This window comes from Oreochromis aureus, linkage group 19 (assembly GCF_013358895.1).
Source record: "Oreochromis aureus strain Israel breed Guangdong linkage group 19, ZZ_aureus, whole genome shotgun sequence".
Classification (NCBI taxonomy): Eukaryota; Metazoa; Chordata; class Actinopteri; order Cichliformes; family Cichlidae; genus Oreochromis; species Oreochromis aureus.
In genome coordinates, this window is record NC_052960.1 from 25,702,210 (window position 1) to 25,723,290 (window position 21,081).

Genomic DNA, 21,081 nt, shown 5'->3' on the forward strand with positions numbered 1-21,081 from the left:
TTAAAATGAGCATTGTTGTAGCCCTATCAATGCTATTTCATTCCTTTCCCTTTCAAGCCAGCTTTCTCCTGATTGGCTGCCCCTTGCAAGTAAAAGATGTGGCCAGCAGGTGGGTGGGGCTTCTTTGATGTGTTATTTTTTAAGTTATTTCTGCTCCATAAATCAGGCGATTGCTCCTGGATAAACCAGTTATCCAGTTTAGGAATCAGTTACTTTTCCATATAGAGTCAGGTGTGTATTTACTTGAGTTTTCTTTGTGTTGTATTAAAATATGTGTTACAAATACGCAAGAAGCCATTAAAGGGGCAAATACTTTTACACAAAACTGTAGACCAGACTTAAATAAAGTTGGTTGCCAGTGTTTATGGTAATTTTCTATTATCAGAGGATGAATGAATGAGTATCAGAGGCACATAACTGTCCTCTACTATGTGAATATATATATATATATTTTTTCAAAGAGGCTCGTTAGCATATACTTACTTCAGAAGATGATCCACCAGGATGTCCATAGCCCTATTTTGTCTGTGCACTGCCTGCTTGTTTGCTTAGCAGATAAACTTGTACATGTTAACAGGATAACTTGTTCACCATTAGCAGATAAACTTGTTTAAATCATGTAACTGTAATCATATGTTAACACAAACTGAATACTATAGAGAGTTTGTTGATTTTCTCTCTGCTTTTTAATCAAGAGGCCATGAGCTAACCACTTTATTTAAAAAAACGAGTCAGTTTTATTTAGGGTAATACAGGAATGCATCGGTCTCCTAGATGTTTGCTGGTAGCTTTTGAATTCAGCTTACAATTACCGATATCCTGCGTGCACATGTGACATGATTCATGCATATCAGGGGTTTTGTTCACACATGTTTGACATTTTTAAAGTGAAAAAGATTATATTTGTTAGGTTGATATTAAAATTTTGTGCATTAAATGATTGCTGTTTGCTCAGGTTACGAAATTATTTTGAATGTTCAAATTAGCCAAATTGTGCAGATTGCCCACTGTGCTTTCACTAGATCTTATTCATCTACTTAGTTACTTTCTTAACCAAATTTTGCCTCTAGTGACCTATTTCTCAGTTTTGTGAGGACCTGTCAGAAACTAGAGTTCGTGGTAAAATGATACCGCAGTAAATACCTTTGATAGGTTACCAGACTCAATTCTTGCTCATGGAAAATAATTTCTGTCTATCATCTTGGCCTGTATAAATCAGTTTAAAATGTATGTCAAAATGTAGAGTGCTGTGCAAAAGTCCTGACCCACATGTAATTTCTCTATTTTTTTGCTTCCAAGGAACCAGACTTGCGATTTAAAACAAAAAAAGTGGTTTTGAGCTGTAGTTCTCCAGGCTTTCCGAAGGTCTTTCAAGTTTTTCTTTGGGCATTGGCTGCTTTTCCACTCATTTACAGTCCAATCCTTGTAGCTGACTATTTTTAGAGGAATAATCATGAAAGGCACCTGTCTCAAGGGATGAACCAGTGTTGTGTGTACACATAACAGATGGCTTAGCAAGGAAATTGTATCATTTGCAGTATTTTGCTACCAGCCAGCAAACTATTACTTATTCCACGAATCTGGCTTTTATGGAAGAATGGCAACTTGAATACATCATCCCCACTATGAAGCATGGTGGTGGTAGCGTCATGCTGCAGTGGTGTCTTTTTTCAACAGGAACAGTGTAGCTGGTCAGAGTTGATGGGAAGATGGATGGTGCTAAATACAGGTCAATCCTGTAAGAAATCGTGCTAGAGGCTGCAAAAGACTTGAGACTGTGATAGGGGTTCCCCTTAATCAAAGTATACTCACATGTTAGTATCGCCCTGTTAAAATGCAAAAGAATCTGTGGCAAGCTTTGTAAATTGGTGTTCATAAACACCCTGCATCCAATCTGACCGAACTAAAGCTGTTTTTCATAGAAGAATGGGCAAAAATTGAAGTCTGAATGTGCAAAGCTGGTAGAGACATGCCCATGGTAACTGCAGTGAAAGGTGGTTTGGCATGGTATTGACTCAGGCGGACTGAATACAAATGCACTTCACATTTTTCAGACTTTGATTTATAACAAATTTTGAGCACAATGTATGACATCACTTCCATTTCACAATTACAGTATGCGCTACCTTGTGTTGGTCTGTCATATAAATTTACAATAATATTTAAGTTTGTAGTTGTAACAGGACAAAATGTGGAAAAGTTTAAGGGTTATGAATACTTTTTCAAGGCACTGTATCTACTGCGGACGAACAGTGTCTGAAGTTCATGTCCTTAAGAAAAAAGACTGACACGGGACTTGAGAGATTCTCTTTAATTCAGTTTTATTTATATAGCAGTCACAACAGTTGCCACAAGGTTCAGTTCACTTCAATTCAATTTTCAATTAATTTTTATATACAGCACAAAATTACAACAGTCACCTCAACCTCTGGCAAAACCAGGCTCGGGGAGGAGCAGCCACGACTGGTTGGGGTTGAGGGGGAGGAAACAGGACAGAAGACACACTGCAGAAGAGAGCCAGAGATTAATAATAACTAATGATTAAATGCAGACGGGAGTATAAACACATAGAGAGTGAAAAGAGGAGCATGAAGAAGAATGGTTCATTGCATCATGGGAAACCCAGCAGCCTAGGCTTATTGCAGTGGAATTAGGGTCAGAGAGACAGGACAAAAGGGAAACTATGGAAGAAAGCCTGAGTTTAATAATTGCTTATGGTATACATCTGGTCCTTCAGTTGATCCTTCTACTGTTCTACAAAGTCTCATCAAAACTTGTCTCAATGGAAGGCCATTCTTAAGCAAGGGAACTGGACTAACAAACATTTGCAACAGAACTTTGAAGTTTTTGGCTCAGATTGTCTCGCCATGGAGGTCAAGAGAGGTCACTGAGTGTAGTCATCTATAAAACATGATGTAGGCTCTGTCATGGTTTGGTGCTGGATTTTAGTTGTGTTGGAGATCCTGATGGAATTTACGGATTGATGGAAATATGAACCTGCGAATGCAACAAAGTACAGTCAAAAGCACAGATTCGACATACAATACCATTTGGAAAGTATCTCATTGACAACTGCTTCATTTTTCTGCTTGACGATGATTTCAAACACTCCCAATACAATATAAGTAAACCCGGATACAAAAACACACAACTGAACACTCTCAGCCAGGGACTAGGCCTCCTCAGAGCTCGGACCTCAACGTTATCGAAGCAGTTTATCGTCTTCTTGAAAGAAAACAGACGGCAATAAAAATCCAAAGAAGAGCTTTGGAATGTTCTTAAAGACGCCTGGAGAACTATTCCTGAAGACTTCTTAAAGAAATGTCAAGAAAGCTCCTCCAAGGGAGTTCAGGCTGTGTTGAAGAATAAAGGTGATCATACCACATGTTAACTTTAAGCTTGTTAGAATTGCAGTCTGTAGTCTGTTTTTGCCATATATGCTGTATTTCCATGTATGTCACATTTCAATAAATTTCCCATTTTGACTGAAAAATATAAATATATGAGGGCTGGCTGAACGTTATCTTAAAATCTATATACTCTTTCCCAGTACTGCATTTTGGCTACGTTCACACTGCAGGTCTTAATGCTCAATTCCGATTTTTTGATCAAATCCGATTTTTTTTGTCTGCTTGTTCAAACTACAAATAAAATGCGACAGTGTGAACCCTCAGAGCGGCCCGCATGCACAAAAGAAGACGTCACACACAACGCGCTCTGTTTAGACCCAGACCAAACAGTATTGCTTGACTGATGGCCCTTAATTTAAACACTTGTTTCGGACTTTACGTTTCCCAATTTTGCTTTAAGTTATAAAGTTATTACATATGGCCTAATAATTATCCTTATCGCTATTTTAGAGGAGCGGTGCTTCAAAGGATAGTTGCAGATTTCTGTCAGAATCTGCAGATTATACAGTACAAATAAAATGTTCACGTTTCTCCAACGTTGTCTTCCAAACAGTTTCACTGACATCTACACGGGATGGCCAGGAAGCGTTCACGATGTCTTCTCGGACACTTCTCCAGCGCTGATAATTGGCGTCTGTCTTGTGTCAGTGACGTAAAAGACGGATTTAATGCGACATGACCGTTCAAACAGCAGTTGCTTTCTAAAACATCAGATATGTATCGGATTCAGTACCACATACGAAAGTGACCCAGATCGGATTTGAAAATATCGGATTTGTGCCGTTCACACTGTCATACCATGATCGGATATGGGCCGCATAGGGCCAAAAAAGTCAGATTTGATGCGCTTTCGCCTGCAGTGTGAACGTAGCCTTTGATACTGTTCTCTGTTAGGCAAAAAACTCCATGGTGGTAACCTATTAGGCGAGTCAGAGGTCAAGATCAGCTCTAGATGGTCAGGAACCAGCAGCTTCACCAGCTTCTCTTCTTCTTGTGATCGGGACAATTTTTTGCTCACCTCTCAGTTTTCTGAGGGATAATAACTTAGTTGTGTAGCAATTCTCCCTTGAGCCCAAATGATGCTTTATGTTCTGGGCTTATATTTAGAGAGAACAGTTAAGAGTATTGTCACTGGAAGCAACAACAAAAAATAAATATTAGAGGATCAGTTATTTATTTTGACTGTCTGATTCATAGATGAAAATGATGGATGTACCTTCCTGGTTGGAAAAATTAAGCTAATGCAGGAATACTTTAACCTGCGTCTTAAGGCCACCAGATCTTGGCAACCACCTAATGACCAAGTCATTTCCTAATGAGTCTGTTTATGGTCTGACTGAAGGTACAGTCAGAAATAAGTCACATAACTGGTCAGCGAATATAGCTAGCAGTTCCAGGAGATGGTAAACTCACTGACAATAAAGTTATCGTGAATGATTATTTGATATAAGCATTTTTATAATTAATTCATAACAGTAGCAGAAGCCATAAAGGTGCAATTAGCTATAAAGACTTAACACCATTTTTTTGCACCAGGCTGTAAACATATTTATGTGTACTCTGAGTTTGGGCATTTTAATGAACATGGTGGTCTGTTGCTTTAGGAGCCATTCTCCAGTAGTAGTTGGAGGAACTGCAGCTTTTGGCACTTCTACGTTCATTTTTTTCCTGCTCTTGGGCTTCACATTTGTTTGAGGCTAATAATGAATGAAAATAACAACAACAAAAGAATTACAGAGAGTTCAGCAACAGCTCCTGTCATCCTCAGCTTTCTTCACCCCTGCTTGTTTCTGTTTTTGGCAAATAAACCTTGTTGGCACAGCAGGTGTGAAATCCTCTAAATTGTCTCAGATTTTAGCTCTCTCGTCGTTGTGTCTAACTAGCAAAATGTAGCCTATAGGTCTAGTCATGTACTACTGACTTGTGACACAGTAAGCATAGATGGGCCAGTTGTCCCAGCTTTGTAGCTTAGTACTCGCAGTACTAATCCGTTCATCAATCCATCCATTTCCCTCCACTTATCCCATTCTGGGTCGTGGTGAGGCTGGAGTCTATCCCAGGGTACACCCTGGACAGGTCCCCAGTTTGTCACAGGTTTAACTACAGGCACTTTAGAATCACGAGTTAAGCTATGAAGCATGTCTCTGAACTGATCACATACTCACGTATCATATTTTAGCACGTGGTGTTAACTGATTTAACACCATCCCTCAGGTATTTTTTGCTACTTTTACACTTAAATTTGATGCTTAAAAGGTTCAGAAGAAAAATGAAATGCCTTTCACAGGACGTGGCATATTTCTTTGTAGAACTCTGCTACAGTAAATGGGCCAAACCCGTCTGGCAGGTAGATGGAGCAGCAGCAGTGACAGGTGACAGCTAAAATGACTCCACATCCCGACACTGTAATCAGCCTGTGCGGTCTGCCGTAGCCTCTCGCTGTTTCGACTTCTCTGCAAACCAGAAGCAGAAGCTTCCTCCTGCTCCTCCTGCACGCATGTAATCTGTCGACCTCTTTAATTCGGCGGGCCTCTCGTCCTCCAGCAGCTCCTTGTCGGCTTTGTTAGACTGAGAGAATGGAGGGATAGAGGCTGCCTAATGGTTTTGCCGGGAGCCTTTGTGTTCCGGTATGTGTTACTGGCTGGGAGCCTTTTTCTGACAGGGGGAGCTTCTTTATATATACCAGCTTCTTTATTCTTTATATACTGTCTGCCATGCAAAAATACTCCCTAAAGAAGGACATAGTTTTATCCATTTGTGGTTAGGTCTCATGATTTTTTGTGTTAAAATATAACAGCAATACACGCTCTACTTTTCACAGATTGTCAGAAGTGTTATTTTTTTAAGTGATTCTGCAACAAAGATGTTTTTGTTGGTAGGAACAAACCGACTTTAGCCACATTTGGAGGCTGCTGCACCTTTTCAAAAATGAAGAGTCCAGTATTGAGCTTTAGAATGATCTGTGCCAAATGCAACATTTAGCTGGGTATTTATTTATAAAAGTTTATTTTAACTTGGGAATTTTTTCTCTTTAAAGTTTAGACTGTATGTAAGTGATTTACTCGCTGGTTGCAGTGATAATAAGCTTGAAGCAGCGACACACTCCCAAACTATTAATTCCATCGGACGATGCACGGCGTCACTCTCCTCTGCCTTTGCTTTGCTTTGGTTTTGTCAAAGCAGTCACATGCGCATGTATTAAATAATATTTACCATTTAGGTAAATATAGATTTCTAGATCATGCTTTTGTAAGTTACAGATTTTCTTTTTTTTATTACCCAAAACAACTGATGTTATGAGTAACCACTTAACTAAAAAAGATCTAAGTTCACAGTCTGTGTTTTTCCCCTCAGAGTCTGATCTTGCAGGGTCTAGATGTTAAAAAAAACCCATTACTTCATTACTTGACTGATAATAAATGATCGTAATTAATGTTTTCTTTTTTTCATCAGCTAACACTGTTTTAGTAGTAAGAGTGAAAAGTGGAAAAAGACCGGCATCTTCCTAGAAGACTAAAAAGACTGAAACGTTTTAACAATTTTAGGTTTTTATGCAAATTCTAAATTAGAGCAAAATAAAGGCAAAGCAGTCCTGATTGTTTAATAGCCAGGTTCTTGATGATATGTAAATGAAAGGAAGCAGTGGAATTAAAGACTGTGTCCTTTGACCCCTTGTTGCCTGACTGGTGGTTTACCATGGAAGGCTGCCATGAACACCAGTGTGTCCAAAGCTCAAACTTCAGCACAACACTCTGACAGAAGAGCTTTATACATAGTCACCGGGTAAAAGCCTGAGTATTGAGCCACACAGCTCCAGGAATTAAGTGAGTTGTTTATAGTCTTTTTTTATGTCTTTTTGAATTAAGTGTGAAGTCATTTAGTTAGAACTTTTGGCTTTTTTTTTTTTTGAGAAATACTGAAGAGTTGCCATCAATTGGAGCACAGCAGTGTGTTTAAATTTGGCAAGTCTGAGAAAATATTCAGATGTGAAATGTCAGGCAGAGTGTTGGCAGTTAGCTTTACTATAATTGTGAATCTTCTGTTTGGTCTCCGTAGCAGTTTAATTTTCTATTCCATTCCTGCTGCTTGTTCCGTAAACTTTGATCTGGTCGTGCTTAGCTCTTGCAATTTGGATTTCATGGATGCAATAGCACTTTAATTATACATATGAGTAAACTGCACTACAAATCTAACAAAAGAATTCTCAAAATTCCTTGCAAGTAGCACCAAATGTGCTTTAAGTACTGCATGTGCTATCAAGTTGCTTGGTGTTGGTAATACTATGTGCTGATATTTGTGCTAAAACTCGAAATCACTTTATAGCAGCAAACATGTCCTACAACACCGAGTTTGTCCTCCAAAGCAGTTGCACTTGACAGAAGGCAGATGACCCAGCTTCAGTCCCAACAACAACACTCTGATTAAGTCATTTTTGGGTCACTAGAAGAACTCAGCTGCAAGCCCACAAAAGCATGTAGGACTGTTACGTTTTAGCACTGTGTTAGCAAAAAGTTGCCATATGTACATGTCATGTACATTCCACTCCTGACAACCAGTGTTGGTCAAGTTACTTGAAAACAGTATTAGTTACTAATTACTGATTACTTCTCCAAGAAAGTAATCCGGTTACTTTAGTGATTACTTATTTTCAAAAGTAATTAGTTACTTAGTTATTTTTAAAAACATGATACACAACCTGAATACATAATAAAGCAACAGACCTTTCAGCCCAATTCTATTTTTTATGCATAATCCATCATATAAAACTGAATCAATTTAAAGCTTGTTTTATTAGTTTTAATCTTTAAACTTGATGCACATTGCATCAAGCAAAAATTAAATTATATGCAACAGTCTTTGACTTGAAGAAATTTGTTTAACATTTAAACCTATTTTCTGCATATTCCAGCATATAAAATGAAATAATTTTTGTGTTTACACTTACTCTTTCAAATAGATACAATTAAAAGACACAGCAAAAGATAAATAAAACCAAAGATTCAGCAGCACTAAGTCCCGTTGTTCTTAAATCTGTTGTCACCTGTTTAGCAGGAGTGGGGCCGGTGGAGGTTTGCCCAGTGCTGCAGCAGTCATGTCAGTTGGGGGATCCGGGGGTTTCTCTGTGAATTTCACATTCCCGTGGCGGCGTGCTTTGTGCTTGCTCAGATTTGAAGTTTAATTTTTTGCTGTAGAAAGAGGTTTCCTTCCCACACAGTGTGTGAGTGCACAGTGGACACTAATGTTTTTGTCACTTTTTACAGAATCAAACTCAAAGTAAGGTCAGTACTTCCAAGCTTTAAACGCTGCATGGTCGTACCCTCTCCCGCACTCCGTATTATCCATTGTTGATCTGCACACGTCTGTTGCTGCCACGGACGTTGCGCGCTGATACATCATTGTCATGAGACACTCACAAACAAAATCATGGTTTAGTAACGCAGTAACGCAGCGTGCTTACGGGAAAGTAACGGTACTCTAATTACTTTTTTGCAAGAGTAATCCCTTACTTTACTCACTACTTGAAAAGAGTAATCGGATTACAGTAACACGTTACTGCCTATCTGTGCTAACAACATATCCCTACATAATTTCCTTAGGGATTATTAAAGTCCTGATTGTGATTCTGATGTCAGAGAACACACATGGCATTATCGTCTGTTCTATAGCTTCATATCTCTGCTCCTTGGCAGTACAGCTAAGAGAGATTTCCTGATTTAAACCGCTAGTAAAAATTTATGAAATGTATTTGAACCAAAATAACAAGCTTTAAACAGCAGCTACAGTTACTGTGTAAGCTGTCTTCAGATCTGATGTCAGCGATGAGCAGATATTTGCTTCTTCTCGTCAGATCAGGGGATTATCATGTTCAGCATTGTACACATTACTTACTCTGCCCTGTGCACTTCTAAAATTGGATGTTAACAGCTAAATAATAACACTAACATATTATGGAAAATACATAATCACTGTCTCTGTTTATCTTAACCATCTACCTGCAGCAAGGCAGATGTCTGTATGTATGGACATCTGACCTGAATTAAGAGCTGTAGGTTTCAACTCATGGCGGCCACTTGGGTTCAGTGAAACCCACCAATTAAAATCAAAGGCTGTGTTTCTTGGATGCTGTGAATTAGGTGACAGGTGATGTTCATAAACAGGGTGCGTTGTTTTTGCTCAAGACCACTTTGACCTGACCTGCGTTATACACACATTGACTGTTGATTGACTGACTAGTACGCAGTAACAGCGTTGAACTGCAGAAGTTTTTGTTGTGTTTTATAATTCATCCTTTTGTCCAAGATACATTTGCATGTTATTATGACCTTTGGTCTCAGCTGACACTGTGAAGCGAGTAAAATGTAGCTTTATGTTTACTGTCCAGGCCATGGATCGTGGCCACGAAGTGGAAAATAGAGCAGAATTTAAAACAAATTAAAAACAGAAACATAAGAGAACACAGAGATTGAAACACAAAACATTATTCATGATATTATATTTAGCTTTTTCTTAAATTTTGCCATATTTTGATTTTCTCTACCTCCATAGCCACGGCACTACTGTACTTTTAGATTCCTTGCTCACCTAGGACTTCATGATGCATGTAGGGCTTGAAAAAGTGTTTCCAGATGTACTTACATGTACTCACTCCCCTTACCTGCCAGCTGTATGTTTCTATGTCATTCACGGTGTGTGCGATTGACTGTGCAGAGATACCAGCTGCTGAGCTGCTGATTCTGGCACTGATTAACCAGTGGATGGCTTTGCTGGCACAGTTTTGCAAGCCAAGTGAGGTCAAACAGGCAGATCATTTTGTGCTTTTATATTCTGTCTCTGGGACAAATGTTCATGGTTTAAGCACACTGCTAATAAATACTGGGTTCGTCTCTTCACCTTCGGCACAGTAAGTAAGTTGTTACATAATTTCACTGGGCTCCACAAACTGTGTGTGTTCGCGCGCGTGCATGTGTGTGTGTGTGTGTGTGTGACACATGTTCAATAAAAGCAGCATGTAACAAAGTCTGTGGGAATATTTGACACATGTCAGTTGTTGTTGTTAGCTAACAAAGCAAAACACCCTGCATTAGTAGTTCAACTGCTACTTAGTAGGGTATGGCAGGCACATTGTATGAGTTATTATACTGTAACCGTTTGGCCTTCTTATTGTGTATTGTGTGATTTTGGCAGAGTAGTGCAATCTAAACCAATTACACCATTTTTTTTTCTTGGCACACAAAAGAGAAAAAACAGAATCTCATGTTTCTCATGCAAGAGCATTAGAGTCCCAGTGAGCAGTTTACTTGATTAAAAGTAAAAGTTTAGCAGACTAGTGGTTTTCACTTAGCCATGAAACATGTGTCTAGTTTTTATCTTTCAAACACAACAATCAGGCACCCAGTGTCTGCTCCAGGTTTGCAGACTAATATTACCAGAGAGCAACGCACTCAGCAGACCAAAGGGGCTGGATCCTCTCTCAGCTTCACAGAAGTGTTGGAACCATTCTTGTCCAGACTGACATCACTGAACCATTGAGTTGCTGCAGATTTATCAGTTGAAAATCCATGATGTCCATGAATCTCCCACTACATCTTCTGCCACATTATAAAAGTGCCCTCATATTGAGATGTTTTGACTGAGATGTCTGAGTACAGTGAACTCAATGTCAACCTTTGATACATAGTTTACGCCAAATTTTGACCCTGTCAATTAGACCAGGCAACCTTTTTTCAATCTTCTTCCAATTTTGGTGATCTGTGTGCATTGCAGCCTCAGTCAAAGGAATTTGCAAAGAAAAGCGTCTGGACTTCTTTAAGTTGCTTGAAAATTGCAGCCTCAGTTTCCTGTTCTTGATGATGATGGGTTTGGCAACCAGCGTGGTCTTCTGCTGCTGTAGCCCATCTGCTTTAAGGTTTCACATGCAGTGCATTCATTATAGAAATAGTAATGTTGTCTTTTTAGTTTTGTTCATGGTTCTTGTTAGCTATGCATATTCAATATCAGTTGTAGAGTTTTAGGGAAGTGCAGACACAAACATTTTATTTTGGTGAACATTTTTAACAGCCTTACACTATTTATTGCTCTTATTCGTTTTTTCAGTGTGACTATGTAAAGACATTTTGCTGACTACATTAGAAATTGACTTCTTTGAAAACCAATTTTTATCCTGTATATTCATCCAGGGATGCTATTTTATCTAAAAGCTACAGGGTGTTACTGAAATTATTTGAAATGGTAAATGAAGCTGTGGCATCATCTGTCAGCATGGTGTGTGAAATCTAAATAAAAACAGAATGCAATGATTTGCATCTCATACACCCATATTTTCTTCACAGTAGAACATTAAATATTTAAACTGAGAAAATGTGAAGTTTTAAGAGAACAATTGGCTCATTTAGATTTTGATGGCAACAACACGTCAGAAATATTGAGGCAGGGTATCCATATTTTCCATAAAGAAATTAAAATTTGTCTGACCATAGAACAGTTTGCCACTGTTTAATTTCTCGATCCCATATGGCTTATACTTTGCATGATAGAGCTTTAACCTGCATTTATTGCTAGCACAGTTCACAGTGTTCATAGACAGTGATTTCTGGAAGCGTTCCTGAGACCATGGAGTGATTTTTAATGGCACAACCATGAATGCAACTGAGGGTCCAAAGTTTACAGGCATCCAATATTGACTTTAAATTCCATTCAAGTCAGTTCAGTTCAGTTCAATTCTATTTATAGCACCAAATCACCATAACAGTTGTCTTAATTTATATTGTAAGGTTAAGATCCTGCAGTAATACAAAAAAACCCCCAACAAACAATGCCAACAATCATATGACCCCATATGAGCAAGGAAAAAGTCCCTTTTATCAGGAAGAAACCTCCAGCAGAACCAGGCTCAGAGAAGCGCCCTGTTTCTTGCACACAGATTGCACAGTTAAGCTAATTAGCTGCTAAATGTTTCTTAAACATTTTTTTTAAGTACCACTCAATGTGTACCACTAGATGTGTTTCTGGCATCACATTTAAAATTAGCTAATATTTTTTTAAGAAACACTAAAACACATTGAAAAACAGCACCTAAGATGTCTGGAACATGTGCTGAGGATGCCACACAGAGCGACACGCCCACATAACAAAGAGCGACACCCCTTGAGAAGAGAAAGAAAAGTTTGAGAGTGACTGAGCTGATTGAGCTACTTGTCTTTAGTAGGGACAGACACAAACAGCAGCAAGAGAACAAGAAGGTTGCAAGTTTCAGCCTTATGTCCAAAGGACTAATGGCTAAAAATGGCTCTTCGTAAAAGAGCGTTGTCAAGAATGTTGACCCCTTTAGTGGATATGTTAATTGGTTAATTGTAGAGTTCAACAGGGTTCTGTGTTAGGACAAGTTCTGTTTACATTACAGCCTTCCTATATAGCCTTACCCTGGGCAGTATAATTACAAGGCATAGCATGTATTTTCATTGCTATGCAGATGATACCCAGCTCTATCATTCCACGAAGCCAGATAACACCCTGTCTTAGAGTGATGATGACCCCAATACAGCACTTAGGTCTCAGATTGTTGGCTTACTCGTGTTTCCTAGGATATTTCAAAGTAGTATGGGAGGCAGATCCTTCAGCTTTCCAGCCACTCTTCTGTAGAACAAGCTCCCAGCTTGGATTCAGGAGACAGACACCCTCTCTACTTTTAAGTCTAGGCCCAAAACTTTCCTTTTTGCAAAGCTTATAATTAGGGCTGGATCTGGTGACCCTCAATCCTCCCTTATCCTCCCTGGCTCTCTTTCACAGTGTGTTTTTTGTCCTGTTTTCCTCCCCTCACCCCCAAACAGTTAAAACTGAGTTTTTCCTTCCCACTGTCACCAAAGTGCTTGCTCACAGGGGGCTGGTCTGATTGTTGGAATTTCTCTGTATTATTGTAGAGTACTTACCGTACAATATAAAGCACTTTGAGGCAACTGTGATTTGGTGCTATATAAAGAAAATTTTACTTTACTTTATATAAATAAGACTGACTTGAATTACATTTGTGTGGCTACAGTATAACAAGCATATGAAGTTATGAGAAAAATACGCTCTGTGTTTCTTTGCTTAAGTATTCTTAAGGAATTATTCTAGTGCATTGCTTGTATGTTTCATAGTAATGAGACTGTGTTGCAAACTGGCACATGCATGTTAGGTAAGTGGGCAAGCCACCCTGGTGACAGATCTGTTGAGTTTGGAATCAGGTAGCGGAGGCGACGTCTGGGTTCAACACTTTATTTCAGGCTTTACAGCAGCACTCCATCTTGTTACCGTTCTCTCTGCCTTCTTCTTCTCCCCTCTCTCTTACCAGCCTCATTAGCGGCACCCCTGGTCTGACAGGGTAACAGCATGTAATAATTTGCCTCCTTTGTTATAGAACCTTGTAAACACAACAACATCCTTAAAGCAGTTGACAAAATAGATGACTAGTTACTGTCTTGGTCACGCTCGAGTTAGGGAATGTCTTTAAAATTGAACCTATTTCTCATCCTTTTTCACCTTGTTAACTGTTGTCTGCCTTTTGCCAAATTAGATGATTATGTCCTGTCAGTTTTGGACTGGAAAACTATAATTTTGATGTCTTCAAACTAAGACTGAGTTAGTTCATTCTGAACATATGGACTTGTTCAAAGATGGTGAACTGAAAAACTCTGAGCTACATAATTTGAAAAAAATAAATAATTTCCTTGATATAAAAAGAAAATCTGCTACGGTTAGCGTCTACACTGATATTTTAAATATTGGTATTTGCTCATAATTTGCAGCAGTTGCTTATTTTAATATAGTGTTTCTTCCCTCTCTGCTACAGGACCCGGCCATTCGAGAAGATGCTATAGAATATCCACCTGCATCAAATCATTCATTCACAGCATATACAGTATATTCCCCTGACATGACCTCCTCCCCTGCCCTGGATGCTGACCCGTTACCCCTCCTTCAGCTTGAGGAGGTGGACTCCAGTAAAGCCACAGAGAGGGTGAGCTCCCCGGGACTTCTGCCTGCTATGTACAGCCCTCCTGTGGGGATAGACAGCCACACCGTCTGCATTCCCTCTCCATACACAGACAGTAACCATGACTATAACCATGGGCATGGACCTTTGACCTTCTACAGCCCCTCCATGCTGAGCTACACCAGGCCACCCATCACTGACAGTCCATCATCTCTGTGTCCTCCCCTCAGCCCCTCAGCCTTTTGGCCTTCTCACACTCATCACAGTGTACCTTCACTTACTCTGCACTGCACTCAGCCTCTCGTTTATAATGAACCCAGCCCACATGCACCCTGGTTGGATCCCAAAGTTCACAGTATCAGCCCCGGCAGGTAAGATTACTGACAACACAGGCACTAATGAAAGCTATTCTTGTGTCAGTTAAATTTAGCTCAAGTGGTAGTAACATTCAAAGACCTAGTTTCCATTCTCTTTTACTTATCCTTGTGAGGGTTGGGGGTGGGGGCTGGGGGGTAGGGGGGGTCACATAGAGACAGACAACAGATCTCAAGAAGCTCTGGCAGATGTGTTTTTGGCAAAAGATGTGGCATCATATTGGCTAGCAGCAGCAACCATTAATGAAAACTACTACTGCGTGCCAGAGCCAGATCTTTGCTTTAGAACAAAGCGTCATATTGGTAACTTGCCATACTTTGCACAGGTTTTAGACACTAAAAATAGTATTATTTGCCACACAGATCATGAAACAAATTTTAATATTAGCCAAAGATAAGCGGAATAAACATAAAATTCCATGTAAAAAAGCAATTGCCCCCTTAACCTCTCAACTGATTGTGCCATCCTTGGCAGGAAGAACTGCAACTAAGCATTTGCGATAACTGGCAGTGAGTCTTTCACATTGCTTATTTGCAGAATTGTTTTAATTCAGCCACACTGAATTTTGAGCTTGGCCTGTTTAACATTCTGCCTCAATCGGACTTAAGTCCAGACTTTGACTAGGCCACTCCAAAACCCTCATATTGTTTTTTTATGTAGTGCCAAATCACAACAGTCACCTCAGAGTGCTTTATATTGTAAGGTAAAAAAATTCCAACGATCAAATAATCGCTTATGACAAAAAAAGATAAATTCCATTTTAACAAGAAGAAACCAGGCAGCCATCTGCTGCGACCAGTTGGTGGTTAGGCGAGGGAGACAGAACAAAAGACAAGCTATGGAAGAGAGTAGAGATTAATAACAGCTAATGATTCAATGCCAAGTCATAGATAAAGACACACAGAATCAAAAACAGGTAAGTAAAGAAGAAACAGTACATCCCTCCAGCAGCCTAGATCTATTGCAGTTTAACTAAGGGAGGGTTGAGGGTCATCTAATCTACTCCTATCTATAAGCTTTATCGAAATGTTTTAAGCCTCATCTTAAAAGTGAAGACTCCAAACTGGGAACTGGTTTCACAGAAACAAGGGCCCGAAAGCTGAAGGCTTTGCCTCCCATTCTACTTTTAAATGTTCTAGGAACCACAAGTAAGCCTGCAGTCTGAGAGCAAAGTGTGCTATTGGGTTGATATGTTAGTATGAAGTCTTTAAGACAGGAGTGTGCCTGATTATTCAAGACCTTGTATGTGAGCAGAAGTATTTTAAAGTCAATTTTGAATTCAAAGAAGAGAAGCCAATATCAAAGAAATATGGCTCTTCTTTCTAGTCCCTGTCAGCTGTCCTGGTACATAGCCCAAATGTGCTTCAACTTTAGGACACAATGATGGTAGAGAGCAGAATTCATGGTTCCCTCCCTTACGGCAACTGGTCCAATCAAGAAAGCTGTCCCAAACCATCAGAGTACCACCAACATGTTTGACCATCAGTATATTTTTCGTGTTCATTTTACGCCAAATTTACCTTCCAAATATTCCAAAAAGTTCAGCTTTTGTCTCATCACTCACCAGATGCCATTTGGGCAAATATAAAGGCGGGGGAGTGTTCAACTTTTTTTTTTTTTCATGTGCTATGTGCAGAGGTGTTTTTTTTTCTGTTCTCAAACTGACCTCCCTGTTGGAGCTCAGTCTGGGAGGAGTTATTTTTTTTCTCCTTATCTTTCCTCATGTTGTGCTTTTTCCATGTTATACCCCTCTGACCTGTCTTCCCCATGTGATGTTTGTGTAATGTATGTATGGTCGGAGGGTAAGATGGCGCCGCCATTGCGTGCAATAGGGCGGCAGCCTTATGAAATTTCCCCTTGTGGGACTAATAAAGGTATATCAAATCAAATCAAATATCAAATCAACTGTGGGTTTCACCTTAAAACTCATGGATGCCATTTTTGCCCTGCCTCTTTTTTGATGCTGAATCATGAAAACTAGCCTTAAGGGAGGCAAATAAGGACTGCAGTTCTGGGTTGCTTTGTGAACTACTGGATGACTCATCAGTGCATTTTTTGGGTAATTTTGGTAGGCCAGCTACATCTGGACCACCATTCCAAGTTCTCTCCATTTGTGGATAATGGGTCTCATTGTGGTTCTCTAGAGTCCCAAAGTCCTAGAAATAGCTTTGTAACTTTTTCTATAGTGATAGATGGGACTTTGTTTTCCATTCAATGCTTTTACATCGGGCTGGGTAGGTTTGGTTAGATTTCTTCCCTCAATAAATGAAATTGCCATTTAAAAACTATTTTTTGTAGTTTCTCCGCTTACATTTGTCTAATATTAGACAAAGATGTGACAAATATCCAAAAACGTGGCAATACTTTTCACATATATGCACACTTTTTAATGGACATAGCAGGTAGGTTGTTTAGCTTTCTGAAGACCTCGCCGTAGTTCTGCTGTCGTATTGTTTCGTCATGAAATCCTCATGAATTTTTCCGTAACATTGATGCTTTGGCTGTTTCGATTGGGTACAGGACTCCTTCAGAGATCAGTCATATTCCTCATCAATGATACAACTACACTTGATAATATCAGACCTTTAAAATCAGCTGACAATCATAAAAACAGAGATAAGATCAGAAGAACTGAGCTAAAGCAGAGCGGTGACGAACAGAGGCTAATTCTAGTTTCTTTTTCTGTACTCGTTCCAGTCATGAGTTCATGATCATGCAAATTCCAGTGACGACATGTCGCACAGTTTCCACTGCTGTAACTTTACACCCAGAGTTCATTTGGTAGATTTTTTAAGTTAACAAAATAAATAAATAAAAGGCTCTGCATCACACTGAAAGTATACTATAAATAAAAGAATCAGTGAATACACTCCAACTTCTAGCTGATTTTGAATCAGATCTCTAATCTCTTCTCCAGACCAGGTCATGTGTTTGGCCAAGTTACCACGGCAAAAAGCGAGCCACCTTTGTGACGGTGACAATTCTGAATTTAAGCTTAACATAACTCAGGAACTAATTAAACCTACTTTGTTGTACAGCCCTCAGAAAGGGGGAACCCAAACAAGACTAATCTAGTGCCACCATGAAAAGAAAGATTTCACAGATCATAATTGTTCTATATGTAACCAAAGTTCATTGCTCTTGTAACCACAGCCAGTTAGATGCCTGCTATGGACACCAACTAAGAACAGAAAAATGACCTCCTGTGGGTCGTCATCCCTTCCTGTCTGCACAGAAGGGTGCCTGTTACAAATGTGCAGAATATGTTACACTTGGTTGTGTAGTGATTCATTGTATGTTAGTATTCTAATAAATTCTGATACCAGTGTTTAAAATAGCAATTGAGCTAAAAGACGATAGCAATATTTTTTAGTAATTATAAAATTAGTTTCTGTTTCTTTTGTGTCTTCAGTTCTCCTCTATATTTGGTGATTAATGTGAGCAGTTGATGGTTATGATGGCACTCATCGTGTTGCAGCGATAAATACTATCTGTGATGCGATTTTTCCAGTTGACTTAAATGTGGTTATGAAGACATTTTCAGCAACACAGTACCTGTTGGACAGCTAATGACAGGTGAATGATGGGCTAAAATTTCTTATGTCAAGCTGTCCCTTTCAATGATTCTTCGCTTCCCCTCTGCAGCTCCATCATCACCTGTAACAAGCTGCTGGGAAAGAAATCTGAAGATGGAGCGGAAGGAGTGAAATCCTCATCGTGCTCATCTGCGCTAGGGAAAGCCGACATGCACTTCTGCGCCGTGTGCCACGACTACGCCTCCGGCTATCACTACGGTGTGTGGTCCTGCGAGGGCTGCAAGGCTTTTTTCAAGAGAAGCATTCAAGGTATGATCTTTTTACTTTATATTTACTCACAATTTTTCTTCTCATCACCTGAAATAATCCATTACTGTGTCTGTGTTTTCTTCTTTTATTAGGACACAATGATTACATTTGCCCTGCCACAAATCAGTGCACTATTGACAAGAACCGACGTAAAAGCTGCCAAGCCTGCCGGCTACGTAAATGCTATGAAGTGGGCATGATGAAGTGCGGTGGGTTTTTACTCATCTTCATTAGAATTGGGATATTTCATGATTTCATGTCTTACAGCAGAGCTAAAATTGAGTCAGTTAATAGGTCTGTGAGCTCACTAGACCTTTTGAGCTTTCTTCAGAAGCACTCAGGACAAGTCTTCCTTCCACTGACTGTAAGAATCATCTAAATAGTTTTAATTATTTCTGTGGCACATGTAAATAGGTAACAGTGTAACAGTGTTTCTTTGGGCCTTTAAAGTTTCTAATGATCAGCACATTCCATTCTGCTGCCTGCTCTGTGATTCTGGGCTAACCTTGGTGTGTTAAACTGCAGCTGGGATTGCTCTTTGACATATGAAGCATTGTGTTTATAAATGCCTTTGCTCTTCTTATCAGTAGACTGGTCGTAGTGTCTGCTAATACTCAGATAGATCCAGTTTTTTTTGCTCTTATTAGATTGTTAAAAACATATATTTCCTTCTAATGCATAAAGCAGAAGCTGTTTCTCACACAAAGTGCAAAGGAGTTGCAGGTATTTCGGCAACTGTCTGTTGTCTTCATTCACCAGGGGTGAGGCGTGAACGTTGTGGCTTTCGTGGTGCCCGACACCGTCGCGGGGGACCCCAGCCTCGGGATACGACAGGTCAGAGTTTGGTAAGGGTTGGATTGGGTTCTCGGGGTCAACGGCATCTTCACCTGGGGACACCTCTTTCCACGCTCACCCCCGTCCCTCACACAAATCACACGCACCACTCAACCATGAGCCCAAAGGAGTTCATTTCCCGAATCATGGAGGCAGAGCCGCCAGAGATCTACCTCATGGAGGACCTGAAAAAGCCGTTCACTGAGGCCAGCATGATGATGACCCTCACCAACCTGGCAGACAAAGAACTGGTTCTCATGATCAGCTGGGCCAAGAAGATCCCTGGTAAGATCCAAACTACTCAGTTCAGTCTGTATGTAAATCTTTCACACAAGTACTGCTAAGTAAATGGTATTCTTTTCTTAAATTCTACTCAGTCATACATTTTTTTCATTTTTGTTACCTGCGTTCTTTATTTGGCAATATTGTAAGATTCAATTGCCATTCTGAAATTGTCGTGTTGATGGTGTAAATGTTAGATAGAAAGCACTTAGAAACAGCATAGAACAAAGTGCTTGTGTGAATGTACACGCTGTGTAAAGAGCTTTGAGTGCTCAGATAGAGTAGAAAAGCGCTGTTGAAGAACCAGCCCATTTACCATTCATTCTCAAATATGGCACTTTGTAGGACTGCGTGATGTTTTTTTTCATATTTTAACTAGCCAATACTAAGACAGCTGTATCCATCCCAAATTACAAATCATGATTCATTTTGATGGTAAGAAACGCCGGTGAAAATACCAGCCTTTTATCTTAATTAGTTTTTGACATATTCATGTTTAAACATTGCCTCAATGTTGAAAGTTAAAAAAAAAAAAAACATGCTGGAAACGGCTCTACAGTCATTGGCGGATACATGGACCATATTTAAAAAATTACACATCATGAAAAATGTTCAATATGTAAAACTAAATATTGCACTGAAATCACTCCATGTGTCCAAACTTTGGACCACAAAAGTTTTTACGCAAATCAGAGATGGTTGAGCAGAAGGTCCAGGTTGATTTAAGATGGAATGAAATTTAAAATCAACAGTTTGCCACAATTTGTTACTGAAGTAACCAAGCAAAAAGGGTTTTGGTCAGGTAGATAAGACTTGAGCAAGGCTTTGGAAGGGCAGCTTCTCTTTGTAGGAAACCATCTCTCTGTCAATCAGGCCTTTATTCTAGAGCATGGTAAAAGGCACAGGAAAGTTTTCTTCAGCTTCATAAAAACTGCACTGAAAAGGACTTTGATATTATGACATGAAGATACTTCAGTCCAGTGTGTCAGAAACAGAACATTATTTGAGCAAAACTCTAAGCCAGGGATGTAAAACCCACATATAGCCAACTTGTGGGGCTAGAGTGGGGTATTTACCAATAGAAAAAGTGCTAACATTTATGAAAATACAGCTCAAAGATCAAAGTCTATGCACTCATTCACATTTTCTAAAGCTGTCGAGTGGGCCAGATTGGAGTCTTTGCCAGTGGAATTCCAGCCCCCAGGCCTTATGTTTGCCACCCCTGCTCTAAGCACTGCCTGATAAACACCAGGCACTCCTCATCATCTGCTAATAACATCCCTGCAGTGAAACATAATAGTAGCGAGGCTGCTGCACAGTGGCAGGCACAGCAAGACTTCTCAGAGCATTAAGTAGAAGGCAG

At 39.6% G+C, this 21,081-nt stretch overlaps 1 protein-coding gene across 4 annotated transcripts in view; it reads left to right on the plus strand.

Annotated features, from left to right (window-relative positions):
* The window catches only part of esr2b (estrogen receptor 2b), a 65,395-nt gene that overhangs the window by 6,016 nt on the left and 38,298 nt on the right, over positions 1-21,081 (plus strand). For 3 of the 4 annotated variants that reach the window (XM_039602899.1, XM_039602898.1, XM_031727562.2), the window contains exons 2-5: positions 14,239-14,753; positions 18,403-18,602; positions 18,695-18,811; positions 19,362-19,721. In XM_039602899.1, coding sequence (XP_039458833.1) covers positions 14,323-14,753; positions 18,403-18,602; positions 18,695-18,811; positions 19,362-19,721 — 1,108 coding nt within the window. In that variant the 5' untranslated portion in view covers positions 14,239-14,322. Of the gene's footprint in view, positions 1-7,142; positions 7,235-14,238; positions 14,754-18,402; positions 18,603-18,694; positions 18,812-19,361; positions 19,722-21,081 lie in introns of those variants that run through there. The other variant, XM_031727561.2, reaches the window with a different exon arrangement.